Source organism: Furipterus horrens, unplaced genomic scaffold, assembly GCF_987537825.1.
Source record: "Furipterus horrens unplaced genomic scaffold, mFurHor1.1.pri manual_scaffold_1, whole genome shotgun sequence".
In the NCBI taxonomy this organism is placed as follows: Eukaryota; Metazoa; Chordata; class Mammalia; order Chiroptera; family Furipteridae; genus Furipterus; species Furipterus horrens.
The window spans coordinates 21,918,642-21,933,657 of NW_028327171.1; the positions used below are offsets into that span (position 1 = coordinate 21,918,642).

A 15,016-nucleotide genomic window follows, 5' to 3' on the forward strand; every position below is an offset into this window, starting at 1 on the left:
TGTAGACATCATAAAGCATCGTAATTAAACCTAATTTTAGTTTACTTAGGAAAAAAAAAAAAGAAGACACTCCTTACTCTCTTAAGCCCAGATACTCTAATACTGTTTAGTCGCAATAGTGTAGGGAACCGCTCCTCGTGGTTTAGGGAATTATAGCCCCAGCCTGAGCATGACTGCTGCCGGCATCCCGGCTGTGCTTGTCTTTAAGTCTCAACATAAGGCTGCATGTGAAACAACCGAAAGCCACTCAGAGGGTTGCCAGGGGAATTAGATTTAAAGAATGCTTATTTTGCTTTAGAACTTGCTCTGCTTTCTTTATCTATAATATAACATAAATAATCTCTAGCAAGGAATGTATGAAACCTAGCACCTAATGCCAGTGTGGCGTCAAGATGTTTGACAGACCCTGACACAGACTGGTCACTGTACCCTCTGTACTAGTACATGTAATCTGTTACTGTAAACTATAATCCTAACGCCTCCAAGCTATTGATAATTCATGAATCTTGACCTTGTATCTCTCATGTGTATCCTCCTCAATAAAAGGCATGAGGGAATAAGGTCTAATCGCTGTTGTCCACTAGAGAGGCAGCCACCTTCCTTCCCCCAGACATAATGAAATGTCCTGGGTAAAAGTTTGTTCCGCCGTGGTCACAAAGACTCTGCTGGACAGAGCAGCTTCCAACCGAGCCTAGGGTGTGTGAGGCACATCCACCTCACAATAGAGGTTATCTTTGGGACTGAGGAATAGTCAAGTGATTGGGAGAGGGAGGAGGTAGGCTTCATGTTCTTACTTCTCGACATGAGTGATGATCACATGGTATTCACTTTGTGGTAAAACATTAACCTGGACATTTTTGTTTTGCTCTTTTATCCTGTACTCGAATTCTGTAATTCATAATAATTTAAAAAACAAAAAAAACCCATGGGGTCCAGCCCCTACTGTTGGCAAGGATTTGCTGGCCTTTGTAAGATTCTGTTGCCTATAAATGATAGCCTTTTCAAAATTTTGTTGCCTGCAAATGGTTACGTAAAGACTGACTCTTAAATTCCGTTGGGAGAGGAGACGTCATCCTACTGAGGCTTTAGGGTCCTCTGGTTGTTCATCTCCACCATAAATACTAAGTTGATTCTCTGAGCACCATGCAACTCTCCACAGCTATATTCTATTAGATAAAAGCCTGAAGGGGAGAGAGGTCACTGGTAGAATTATACCACGTCCTAAATACCACTGACGTCACTAAACCTCATCTACATTCCAACAAAGAAGGTTAGCTAATAATATATTGCTTTTTCACTTATTACGCACATTAAAATCGACTGTAATGTTCTGATATGGGCCAAATTCTCAAAATAGTCTGCCTGGGTGGCTCAAATAAAACTCAAATATATAAAACATACTTTGGCATCCTCTAACCCGGCACCAAGCCACAGAACTTGCGGCGATGACAGACATGCTCCTGTTCCGTTTCTGTGCCGTCCAATGCGGTGGTGGCTACGGCACGGGGCAGCACAGCTCTAACCTCTCTCTCCCCACTCCGGGCACGAACTCCCGGTGCCCTTCTCCTCACTGCAGGAGCCACCTCACAGCTAGTCCTGTACTGCTCAACAGTCTTGTGCGGGGATGGCCACCAAGAGGTCATCTGACTAAGACACTGAAATTAGTTTCTCAAAACACTAACTTCGTAAAAAGAAACTCAAGAAAAAAAAGCTATACGAATAAAATGACAGGTAGCAGAATATGATATTTTGGAGAAAAGCCATCTATTAGTATTCCTTCAAAAACACAAGAGTTGCCTTTATAAAATATCCATTCAAAGATTTCAAAATTGTATGTAATTTAAAATCAAGCCTACAATGACAAAAACTGTGTGAAAAGGACCCAGTATTATAAGAACATAACAAAGGTTTCATTTTTATAACTTTCTAACTCATAATTCATAGACTATGGTGAAGAGCCAAATAGTGTATAAAATCCGGCACTGTGCATTCACTGGCCTACCTTGGAGTAACAAGAGTAAATATAATTAGCTGGCTTACATGCTCTCACACTATGTCTAAGTTAAAATAAAATAAAAAACCAAGTTTACCAGCTCCATCAGGTGTTTAATGGAGAGTGACACTGCTTCATTTGATGGGGGATCCATCAACCTGCTCAGAAACTGAGCAAGCCCACCAAGCCTTAGGATCTGGAGGAAGACCAATATAATTAAAACATGTATCATACATCGAATAACAGTTTAGTCCTTCCTGTCACTCACTCGCGTAAAGCATCAAAGCTGCACATGCTTTTCAAGTTAGTTGTTTTACTAGAATAAATTAAAATTACATTTGTGATTCAATAAAAACATGTTTAAAGGCTGATATACTTTCTACCAGCTACCAACTCTTTTTAATGAGAAAAGTATCTAATTGGTTAAAATCTCAACAAGTTGATTACCAATTATTTTCAAAATAAGGAAAATTATATGAAAATATATAAAATACTAGGAAATAAAAGTACTTTATAAAAAGGGATAAAAATCTTAAGATGTAGTAACAGATCTGGCCAGTGTGGGTTACTTGGTTGGAGCATCGTCCCGTAAACCAAAAGGTCACGGCTTCAATTCCCAGTCAGGGCACATGCCTAGGTTGCAAGTTCAATCCCCAGTCAAGGTGTGTACCAGAGGGAACCAATCAATGTTTCTCTCTCTCATCTATGTTTCCCTTACTCCCTCTCTCCCACCCTTCCCTGCTCTCTAAATTCAATAAGCATGTCCTCAAGTGAGGATTAAAAAAGAAAAGATGTAATAACAGTAGCTAACATTCACTGAACACTTACTATGTGCCAGTAAGAAACCTGTATGAGTTTAATTTAAATAACTTGTCCAATATACCAAAAGTGGTTTGTCAAGGGAGGTGGTGGGCTTCAAACACAAGCAATCTAGTTTCAGAGTAGTAGATGATTAAATACTTTTAAATAAGCATTGAAGAAAAGTCTAAAAACACAGATTACTAACAAACACAGAAAACAAATGTGTGGTAAACATTAGAACCCTATTCCCATTTAATTTCTAACCATCCCACTAATTTACCTTTATTTGTAAACAAAGTTCTTCCAAAGGAGTTCTCAAGATCTCTGGCAGTTGATAGTCATCTAGAAGGCTTGCTCTAAGACCATTATACAGATGATAGCAATGACCAGGTTGAACTCTAAAATAAAGGGGGGGGGGGTGGAGAGGGGCAGGAAGAAAGTATTTATCAGTGGTTTTTTTAGAACTCCAGAGACACTGGGCAGGGAAAGTAGCCAATATCTGTTTTTTACAAGTCACATCATAACTAATTTGCTTACATTATTATTTCACTTTTATTAATCATATATTTCTTCTCCTGATTTGTTTTGAACAGTCTTAAATTCACTATCCCTATGTCCTACTTTTAAGAAATACAAGATTCCCTCCCCCACTAAAACTGGCTTCCCTATTTCTATCTTACAGAATCCAGACTACTGTGCTCAATAACATCAGTCTACTTAGAGGAATCTCAACAAGCCTTGTGAACACTTTACTTAACAAAACCTGACATATCTTAACCTGTTTATATTATTTAAAATGTTTCTAGGTATGTGCTATTTAGTGAGCTCTCAGAAGAACATTGGAAAATTCTTTTTCCTTCACTGTTTACTTCTAATCACAGAAATGATATTATTCTTTGGACAATTCTAAGGATAGATGTGAAGAAGTAAGAATACATATTTCCGGTATTTTCAAGCAAAATAAATATTTTTATGGGCTCTTGCTGCTATAGCAGGAGGAGGTCCTTTTCCTGTAGGAATAAAAATAAAATCTAAAAATCTTAGCTATTTCTGTCACAAGTTTACAAAAACCCACTGTCTATTACACAACATGCCTGCAGAAACTAAGGGTGCTTCCATTTGGGGCCACAAAATACAGTTTGCGCTGACCTTCAAAAAAATTATCAAGGTAATTAGGCTTTGCTAAAGGAATTTACATCTTTGGGTCCTACAAGGGACCATTTTCCATTTGAATTAAAACACTGTAATTCCACTTACCCTCCACTAGGAGAGTGGGGATGAAGAGTAAAGAGAAAATGTAATACTTCACTTACTTCATTTCCCTGTTTCACAGATCAAACCTAAGGCCTAGCCTGTGTACTCTTCATATATAAAAGTGTGCCAAAATCCATTCACTATGATGAATACATTTTAAATCAGCACCTAGTGGTGCGAGGTCTGCATGGGAAAACCTCAGTCGTGCTGGGTCCCCAATCAATTGTCCCCTAGTAACTGATGAGAAGGGTCCACTTCTTAGACTGAGCCGTGACTCTGGCTCAACAGCATCAATTGCATAATCTCATCAACCACCTGGAAGCCAGGTTACATAGGCGTAATCTGCAAATATTACAGCAAGTGTGTCCGAGCTTTATGGACATATTACAAACTTAAATCAAGTGGTCTGTGATGTTTTCTTTAAACCTTTCTTGCCTTACTTAAGCCAATATTTGAAGGCTAAGGGAAATCCTTTGAGTCTACCTGTAAAAGACAAAAAACAAACAAACAAAAAACCCCCACAAAACCTATTTTCTACAACTCCAGATACAATTCTATCACTCACATGTATAAGGGTGTAAAAATACTGTGAGAAAATGCGTGAAAATTTAAAGTGCGTTTATTGATGTTAAAAGACAAATCATTTTCCTACCATTAAGACAGAGAAATTTTTATTTCTTATACTACCATTTACATCAATGGGAGAAAAGGTGCTTTCCTTGTGTTTTTGTTGGTAGCTAATGGTGACAAACCAGCACAGATGTACAGGACAGGAATTAGGGGCCAGATTGTGAAACCAGACTGCTGGGATTCAAGTCCTGGCTCTGCTACTTAAAAAGCTGTATGACTTTCAACAGATTATTTCAATTCTTTGTGACTTAATTTCCTTACCCCTGAAGTAGAGATAATAACCTACCTCACAGCACTGTGCTGAGAATTAAGCAAGTTAATTAATATATATAAAGTGATTAGGAAATGACCTGACATTGAAATAGTATTAGTAGTTATTATTAGTAATACATGCTTTATAAAAAAAGAAATAAAATTATAGGCATCAACTAATAAAAATAAAAAATATTAATTTAAGTCAACTGAATTAAGGAATAAGAGGTAGAAAAATCATAAGAAAGAATCCCAAAGAAACTATAATTACAGGATTTTCTCATTTAAAAATGTGCTACAGTAAGTTTTAAAAACTATGAAAGATAACTCCTAAATATTTTTAAATGCCAGCAACACATTCTGCTATGTAAATCTTCTGTGTGTGTTTTAAAGGCTTCGGACAAGGTCCCATCTTACCGTCCAGCTCGGCCTTTCCTTTGTTTGGCGTTAGCTTTGCTGACCCACTCAGCAGACATTGTACTGATGTTGTTCTGGGTGTCAAAGTGTGTCTCCTTTATTTTTCCCCCATCTATCACATAAACCACATCATCTATGGTAATGCTGTTCGGAAAGAGATATACAAAATATTAAAAACATATCAAAAGTACATTAATCTACGACAAGTCTACAGACAGGGATTTTAGAGTATTTCTATTGAATCAAATTGTTTTCTGCACTTCAGGATTCCCACCCCTCCTCCCACACTGAAAAATGTTACGGACCCTCGCCTCACTGTGAGCAGCCTGAGCAGCTGCAGGGCAGCATAGTGCCTACTCTGCAGACACGTGTTAGTAACGTTCTCACTTGCCTGCAGCCAAACTTCGTAGCTTGCCTGTGACTTTGTACCTAGTTTTTGTGACCCCCACCCCAGTGCCACAGTTTAGTATCAGCTTTCACAGAACAAGCTGTTTCAACTTGTATTGATATATTTGTACATCCAAGAGAATACAATATATTTTAAAAGCTGTATATACCTAACTGCCAAATTACCAAACAATTCTATCCCCTACCAGCAAAACGCATATAGAAAAAAACTGGTATTGGCTCCCATGGCTTTTTAGGAAAGCTTTGGAAAAAAAAAAAAAAAAAACCCACAAAGCTGTTTCTGAAGAGGGCTAAAACATTAGCTTAGGTTAAATAAAATTATTAAAAATGAAACAAACCTATGCCACTACCATGATTAAAACAGATTTTCTTTTGAGAATAAAGTACTTTGTAGAGAAAAAAGATTAAGATATGTTAATAATTTATGGAACTTAAAACTACTATAATTACCATCAGTTGATAATTAAAACAATTTTTACCTGGTCTCTGCAATGTTGGTAGCAATTACTATTTTCCGAACACCAGGAGGAGTTCTTTTAAATACCTGTAATAAATACATCAAAATTCCAAAAATACATTATTCCCTCACTTATCGCGGGTATTATGTTCTAGACCCCCCTCCCCCGTGATAGGTGAAAATCCGCGAAGTAGGAACCTTACATTTATTTTAGTATTTATATATATTTTAAGGCTTTATAAACCTTTCTCACACTTATAAACCGTTCCCAGTCCCTTATTACCCTTTTCCAAATTTTTATAAACACTACTTAATTTCTTAAACATATTCTACACTCTTAAACCTACATAACTTTAACAACATACGTATACAGTACCACAAAATCCTGCGATATAGCGAAAAATCCACGATAACTAATTAAATATAATATTTTTAAAAATCCCGCGATTCAGTGAGGCCGCGATAAGTGAACCGCGATATAGAAAGGGACTATAGTACACTAATTTCTGACACATCACTCTCATGCAATTAGGGGAATTACTTCAGATACTATTCATTTTTAGCACTATTTGCTGACATTTTTATGCATCTAACACTTATAAATGTATTTGTAAAGTACACATCACTTTCGATACCATAAAACCAAACTAAATCTCCCACAGATGTCAAAACAAGATTATCACAAACAAGATTTCAAATGAAATATGATAATTTATAGAATGTTTTTAAACAAAAACTAGAGTTAAACATCTCATTGTATAGTCAAACTTTTTAACGGCGAGAAAGAAATTTCATGTAAGGGTGAGAACTATGAATTACCCAAAATTACATGAGTAAGAACACCAAGCAACCAGGCAGATGCCTGACTAATGAGAATAAATATTAACTGGCTCTACCACCCTATACTATAGATTAGAGTGGATTTTAAATAGACCTTTTCAAATGCTGAATCCTACAAACAATGCAACCATGTGACAAAGCCACCCAAGCAGATGAAAAGACATGCAATGCAGCCAGGTACCACTTGGCTGTAAAGCAACAAAATGCATAAACTTATCCCCATATGTATAAAAGTGATCATCAATAGAAAAAATGTTGTTTCCCAGTCTGGTCACATATGTTCTAGCAAAGGAATAGGATGTCAGACACTACTGTGAGAATGCCTCTACATCGAATACTCCGCTGTCCAGTCTTTGGAATCCAGAGATCTCTCCCCGCTGCCGTTCCCTGAGGAATGCACTGTGTACCTAATTCAGCCAGCTAAGCCTTACACAGGACTAAGGTATCAGCAGAAAGGATATTAAGAGTCTCAATTAAAAAAAGTCTTGGTATTTTCTTAAAAAGTGTGAAAAAACTAGATGGGAAGAGAGGTAGATTTTCTTATCCATCTCATTCTACCAGGGCCCGCAAATACTGCAATCCAGAAAGTATCTTGCCTTGGAGAATGCAATGTTCTTCTAACTAGAGAAATCTCTGAATCTGGCTGAGCCCAAATATTCAAAACCATAATAATACATTATTGACAGCACAGGAAATCTCATATCTGTAAATACACTAATGCTGTAAATCAAACTTTCAAATATCAAGCTGGAGTATGTCACAGACACTTTCTCGGTTGTCTTTACTGGGACTCACATGCCCTCTTTCTTGTATTCAGAAAAGCCAAACAAGTCACTGGTGAAAACAATCTTTAAAGTTTTCCCTAATGTTGACAAACTAATTTGATTTGTGGGTTATCCCCTCTTATTCACATTTTTATAAAATCATCCCCTGAAGATTCATTTGCAAAAGTTTCTTAAAGAAGTATTTTTCACATGGATTACTATTTGAAAATATGCCTTTAAAAATAAATAAATAAAACAAAACATACAATAAGCAGTCCTTTGAGCTTACCTCATTTTGAAAGACCGTGAATAAATTTAACAACATACCTGTGTCTGGTTAACTGTAGGCATCAGTGAATGTAAAGGTATAATAAGAAACTTGTCTGAAAATTAAGAAGAAAATTAAACTTTATATAGCTGCAGAAAAGCTCCAGCAGACATACATGGAACATAATTTTAAGAAATTACATTCATACTTCAGATGAAACAGCTTCAGCCCATTCCTGATTATTAGCTAATAGAAAGTCTGGTGTAGTGTTGTGATGGGAAGGAGGGTGAGTGTTAAAGCAGCAAAGATAAATTTCACTTTTAGCTGTAATTACAAAAAATGCAACTCTGACTTAAACCTCTAGCAACAGTGCCCAGATTAATCGAGACGGCAATACTATGCCCAGAAAAGAACTGTTGTTATTCAAAGGAGATGTGATGCTCCCCACAGGCTCTTTATGACCCTCTGAACTTAAAAGTAGTACATGCTGCCAAGTAATTGGTATTGCTGAAAAATGCTCAATCCTCCTCTGTGACATGATACGAAATATATCAACTAAATCAAAAATACTTAATTCAGACTTAAGTCCTCAGCCATAACTTGCGGTTTATAGAAAATTCAGGTAAGAAAGAATCGAATGAAATGATACCATGAAGATTCAGACAAATCTAGAAAGCTGACCTAGGTTTTTCCATAAGTCATCGCCATGGGAAAAATACAGAGCTAAAGGGAGTGATGTTCTAGAACTAGAGTCAAAGACATTTTGGGGGCAAAATGGGGAAAACCTGAATATAGACTGGGTTATTAAATTGTTAATAATCAGATATAATGGCATTGTGGTTATATAAAAAATTGTCTTCATTCTTTAGAGATGCATGCTTATATATTTAGAAATAACATGTAATAGCTACAACTTAACTTAAAAAGCAAAAAATTAGACCACTCTTGGAGCGGCAATAAAAAAATATCTGTAATACCTGATTTAAACATCACTTGTGACATCAAGAGATCGTGTAAAGTGCTGATATTGTCCCAGCCTGGTAGAAAGACCAATATTGCACCATCCTGTATGGAGGGGAAATAATCATTACAAAGGATCACATAATAAAACACATTAAGAGTAAAAATCTGTGCACACTTAAATCCTCAAAAAATTCTGTTACCTCAGGATAATTTTGGTTACTGATTATAAATAAACAGCACCAGCTCGCTTTTTAAAAACAGAATTTATAAACCAGAATTTTTCATTTGTTCATTCTTTTCTTCAAATAGGTCACATAACTAAATCATGTGATATTTTGAGATTCTCATTCCTGGTGTCAAAAGCAATTTCTTCCAAAGGTTATTCTTAAAAAGCATTTAAGAAGCCCTGGCAAGGCTGCTCAACTGATTGAAGTGCCACCCCAATATGCCAAGGTTATGAGTTCAATACCCAGTCAGGGCACAAACAAGAGTCAACCAACAAATACATAAATGGGTAGAACAACAAATCAGTCTCTCTCTTGCCCTTCCTCTCTCTCTCAAATCAATAAATTAAAAAAAAGAAAAGAAGAAAGAAAATGTTTTTAAGAAATTGTTTTTTCTTTTTTCATGGCCTTGATATGAAAACAAAATTAAAATTATGTCACTTGAAGAAAACAAAACTAACCTCTTCTTCCAAAACAATGTATCGAATAAGGGCAGCAATCAAATTCAGATCAACTTTATCATCATCCATCATTTCTATAACATCCACAGTACTTGCAGCATACCTATCAAAATTAAATAGAAAACCATGAAATACTTAGTAACGTTTCCTGAGGTTTAACTTTGTATAAAATCTAAAAATTAACTCAACTTTCAAACAGGAGAACAATCAATAGAAGAAAATTATTAGGAAAATAAGTGTTTACCAGTCCAGTCAGTGTAGTCTTCACCTGGAATATGAGATCTGCAATAATCTCCTTAAATACATATAAATTCAATAAGACAATTTCTGCTTTTTGTTTTAGTCAGTCAGTCACTGTGTTCTGACTTTGAAACAAAATAAACCTACCTTTTCTGCAGTTCCCTTACATAATCTGGCCAGCGCTCTTTATAGATTGCTTCTTTTTCTTCTTTTTCTTGTCTATTTACATGCCCTTGCATGAAACCCCTCTTAAACTGGGATCTGTGTTCTTTTTGTTCTGGAACATATCTAAAATAAAAAACATTTTTAAATAACTTCATTTTGGAAACACTTTGGTTTTAGCTAATATCTATGACTTTTTACATTTAGGATTTTAAATATGATTATAAAAAAACAATTCCACTATAATTTCTAGTGAACACTAGTTAAATATCAATTTATTTGCAAGTATTCACTAGCATAAAACCTAACATTCTAGATAAAAATGATTCTCCTCTATCAAAGTATATCCACCTTTGGGTCATTACAAGCAATCAAAATTAAGAGTAACTTTCACCTTCAATTTTGAGTTTGCCCTAAAACAAAAGTTAACATTAAGTCCAAAATAATAGTCAATGTTGCCTAGTAGAAGACTCAGATTTTACATATAGATTTTCAAACCTAAGTATGTATAAGAATTCTCTGGAGAGTTTATAAATTGTAGATTCTGAAATCCTATACCTTGTGATTTGGGTTCAAGTCTCGCTTGGGGTCTGCTAATCCAAGAATTTAATTAGTGCCCCAAGAGATTCAAAGAGTGTATTTATAAATGTACAGACCCATACTTGAGAACTATTTAATTCTGCTCAGGCCCGCAGACGTAGCTAATGGCAGAGCCAGAAGCAGCATTCAAATCTCTTGTTTGTCCAGAGCCATGCTATGACTCCACCGTGCTGAAGGGACTTCTGTAAGCAGGGCACATCTGACCCAGAAGGCCGCCTGTTATGACGTTGGTTCTGAGAGCATGAAAGTAGAGAGAGCGAGAAAGAAAAATGAATCTTATAAACTTAAAACTCAAATCCCCTAAGAGTTTGCCAAGGGGACAACATCTAGGTGGAATGGGGAGTGGGGCTGGAGCAAGATTTTTGTGAGTCAGATTAGAATGGTGTCCTTGTTCTGCCACTGATTACCTGCATGACTTCAAACAAAGTGTTAACTCTTGGGTCTTTAGTTTCCTTATTTGAGAGATTAATACTCTGGTAACGGTATTGGTATAAGAATAAAAGCAAAAAAGTGACTGAATAAAAGCAGAGCGCCTAACACACAGCAGACATCCACAGAGTGGTAATCCCCTTCCCTACTCAGTACCTGGGACCCAGGACCTCCCTCAGTCTTCGATATATGTAGAAGCACCAACTTGAGGTAGGGCAACCTGAGACAGATATTAGTCCTAGTAAGGAGGATGGACCCACAGCTGGCTCCCTTCCCAGCAGCTGCCACGGAGGGAACCTTCAACCCCCACCCCAAGGGCCCAAGGATATCCCTCGACCTCACCTCACCCTACTTCCCTCCCTCCTACCTCCTTGCAATGCAGCTCTTTTGGGAAGGTGATAGCTAGAGTTTCTGCTGAGAACTTTTATCCAAGGATCACCCTCCTTCAAATTCCCCCTTAGGTATGGCTACCGAATGACAAGTACATAGATACTATCCTTTTGCTTCAAGAGACCCTTTAGCTACAGTTCCTTGTAACCTAACCTGCCTTCTAGACAGCTTAAGAAAGCAATCCTTGCCCTGGCTGGCGAGGCTCAGTGGACTGAGCACCGGCCTGCAAACGGAAAGGTCGTCAGTTCGATTCCCAGTCAGGGCACATGCCTGGGTTGCGGGCCAGGTCCCCAGTTGGGGGTGTGCAAAAGGCAACCACCTATCTCTTGCACATTGATGTTTCTCTCCTCTTTCTCCCTCCCTTCCCCTCTCTCTATAAAAGTAAATAAAATCTTAACCAAAAAAAAAAAATGCAATCCATTTTTATATAATTTTAGATTAGCAATCCCTGAAACTTAATATCATTATTGTCAAGCTGTTGACTATTATTCTCTTAGAAAACAAACGGTAAATGTGCTACAGTAGGAAATAGACACACAGTGGAAGCGGAATTCACGAAGAGCATAAAAATTTATGGACAGAAACCATGGCATGGAAGACCAAAATACTCTCTCTCTCACTTTTAGTGTTCCATGTTCTCTGACACACACACACTTCCTTTCTCACTCTGAAGTTCACTGCTCTCCTGATTTGCCTAGCCTTTCCCTGCTACATATAATCTCATTCCCAACACACCGTATTTTCCCGCAACAGGTCAATCATACCTTATATTAAATAGCGTACACATCTCCCTGCCTAAATATAAACTGTGAGGTACGTACCAAGTCTTTCCTTAGTTTTATGCTCAGACTCTAGCACACAGTGCAAGACATAAAGTTTTAAAAATATCTGTTAAATAAACGTCTACTCAAAATTCAGGTGACTTTTCTCCATGTAAAATACACAGTAAAATCTTTCTGCTCCCCTTCCCACTATTCATTTTCTCGTTTAACAAGTAACTGCGGAGCCTTGAAAAATCTCATCAGTGTTTCTACAGCTGTCTATGTACTTATTCAGATGTTTGCCAGAGGCCAGGCACTGTGCCATGCACTAGTTACACAGATGAACAGGACAAAATCCTTGACCTCGAGAAATATGAAATCTAGTGCAGGAGGCAAACAGAAAGATACACACTGCACGGCAATGAGGTACGTGTTGTAAGGGACAGGTTACAAGCGCTACAGGCGTCTGCATGAGAGAGCAACTCACCCTGTGAGAGGTTCCAGAGACGGCTTACTGGGCAATAAAGCTGGGGTTTATTTTTACATAATCAGTAGTTTATAGCTGAAAGGACGGAGAAGGTGGCAAATCAAGTCTCCAAGGAGGGAATGATCTGGACCAGAGCACAACGTCATGAACGAGAGGGCAACGGCCGGCACAACAGAGAACACTGCGTTCAGGACGGGCAGGCCCCGGGGCGCGCGAGGCCGCAAGGGTAGGGCGCGGCTGGGAAGTCTTGACTTGACTGGCTTAGGAACCGGAAGCTGGCTGCATGGGGCTACGCTTTCCCAGCCCTTTTCTCATCAGAATACAAATATAATTGTGTACAGCTCTTTGAAGAAGGAGGCTAGTAGCTAGCAGCCAGTGTTGAAGGGATCACTAACTTGAGCATACCAGTGAGGTACTCTGCTACAGGCTGTGATAAACCAATAAAAGTTCTTAAACAAGTTTTTAAAGAGAAATCTCAGGGGCCTTGTCTAGGGGGAGAAAGCTCACACCAGCATATTTTTTTTGGAAAATACATGGCAGCAGTTGTGAAGTAAAACCACAGTGCCCAAAGGAACTATTATATTAGCACAGAAGAGCTAATATGAACCTTAACTAAAAGAAATAGAAATGAGAAGACAGATTCAAGACAAAAGCTCTTAGGGTTTGTGCTGTGCAGGGGTAGGGGAGGAGTACAGGGTGACTTAGCGCAATTTGGTTACTAAAGAAGTAAAGCTTTGAATTGTCCTAGTATGTAGCTCCTTGATAAATACTAGCTTTTCTGACTTATAGCTTAGACAGCTGGTTGGAGGATAGCATCAGTCCCCATTATAAGGCTTAATTTTTTTGGTGGAAGCATGGTGGGAATGGAATACAGGATGACTTTGGTTTTAAAAATGTGAGGTTCAAGGAATCTGTGGTACTGGAATGCTGCTGAGCAGTCAGACAACAAGTTTATTATAGAGTCCAGGGACAGCTCATTTTGAAGCCGTAGCTCAGAGAGCTATGAAAATACAGAAGTACAGTCACGGAAATAAAATTACACAGTGAAATCACAAAAGACGGAGAACCTAGGGGAAAATCATATTTAAAAGGTGAGGAACGGAAGCCTGCAAAGGTGAATGAAAAAGGAGAACCAGAGCACCCCAAACTTCGCTGCACAGGGATCTGTGAGAAATCGGGGCTACCAGCCCAGACTTTGTAATGTAATTAAGGTATGGGTGTGATCATGGCGTCTGGATTTTAAAAGGCTGAGGGTGTTTTTAATGTACATTTGGGAATCCTTGATTTAAGAAAAAACAGTGTTTTAGAAGGAAGTGGTTAAGGGTGAGTGTCTGAATTAAAGTTTGACAGAAAAGGTGACATATTAGTATTTTAAAATCTTTTTTTATTTCCTAATATTTACTTACCTTATTTTTTCAATTATATCTTCCAAAAGATACTCCACAACCGGAAAGGTAAAACCAGGAATGTGTATCATTGGACAGTTACCTATGATGATAAACAAAATACAAGTCCATATTCAATCTTCAAAATAAAAATACAGTATTCCATCATTTTGGGTATTACATTCTAGACCCCCCACAATAGGTGAAAATCTGCAAAGTAGGAACCTTACATTTATTTTAGTACAGTAGTCCCTCTCTATATCGTGGTTCACTTATCACAGCCTCAATGCATTGCGGAATTTTTAAAAATATTATATTTAATTATTTATCACGGAATTTTCATTGTATCGCAGGATTTTTGCGGTACTGTATACGTATGTTGTTCAAGTTACGTAGGTTTAAGAGTGTAGAATAAATGTAAGGTTCCTACTTCGCAGGGGAGTCTGGAACGTAATACCCGTGATAAGTGAGGGAATACTGTATTTATATTTTAAGGCTTTAGAACCCTTCCCACACACATAAACTGTTACTAGTCCCTTATTAACTTTTCCCAGTCCCTTATTAACCTTTTCCACACTTTTATAAACACTACTTATGTTCTTAAACATATTCTGCACTCTTAAACCTACGTAACTTTAACAACATACATATACAGTACTGCAAAATCCCGCGATGTAGCAAAAAATCCACAATAATTAAATATAATATTTTTAAAAATCCTGCGACACAGTGAGGCTGCAATAAGTGAACTGTGATATAGAGAGGGACTACTGTAAACACTGTAAAAACGACTATGAGTCTATTACAGTTTTAAATTCAGAAAATGATCC

The 15,016-nt window shown here is 37.5% G+C and overlaps 1 protein-coding gene across 1 annotated transcript in view; it reads right to left on the bottom strand.

Moving 5' to 3' along the window:
- The window catches only part of DHX36 (DEAH-box helicase 36), a 35,284-nt gene that overhangs the window by 9,616 nt on the left and 10,652 nt on the right, over positions 1-15,016 (bottom strand). Inside the window, exons 9-17 of the mRNA XM_090273026.1 lie at positions 14,208-14,289; positions 10,120-10,260; positions 9,733-9,835; positions 9,062-9,149; positions 8,144-8,199; positions 6,235-6,299; positions 5,348-5,491; positions 3,075-3,192; positions 2,091-2,189 (exon numbers count right to left, since the gene is read on the bottom strand). Of these exons, the coding sequence (XP_090129152.1) occupies positions 2,091-2,189; positions 3,075-3,192; positions 5,348-5,491; positions 6,235-6,299; positions 8,144-8,199; positions 9,062-9,149; positions 9,733-9,835; positions 10,120-10,260; positions 14,208-14,289 (896 nt within the window). The remainder of the gene's footprint in view (positions 1-2,090; positions 2,190-3,074; positions 3,193-5,347; positions 5,492-6,234; positions 6,300-8,143; positions 8,200-9,061; positions 9,150-9,732; positions 9,836-10,119; positions 10,261-14,207; positions 14,290-15,016) is intronic.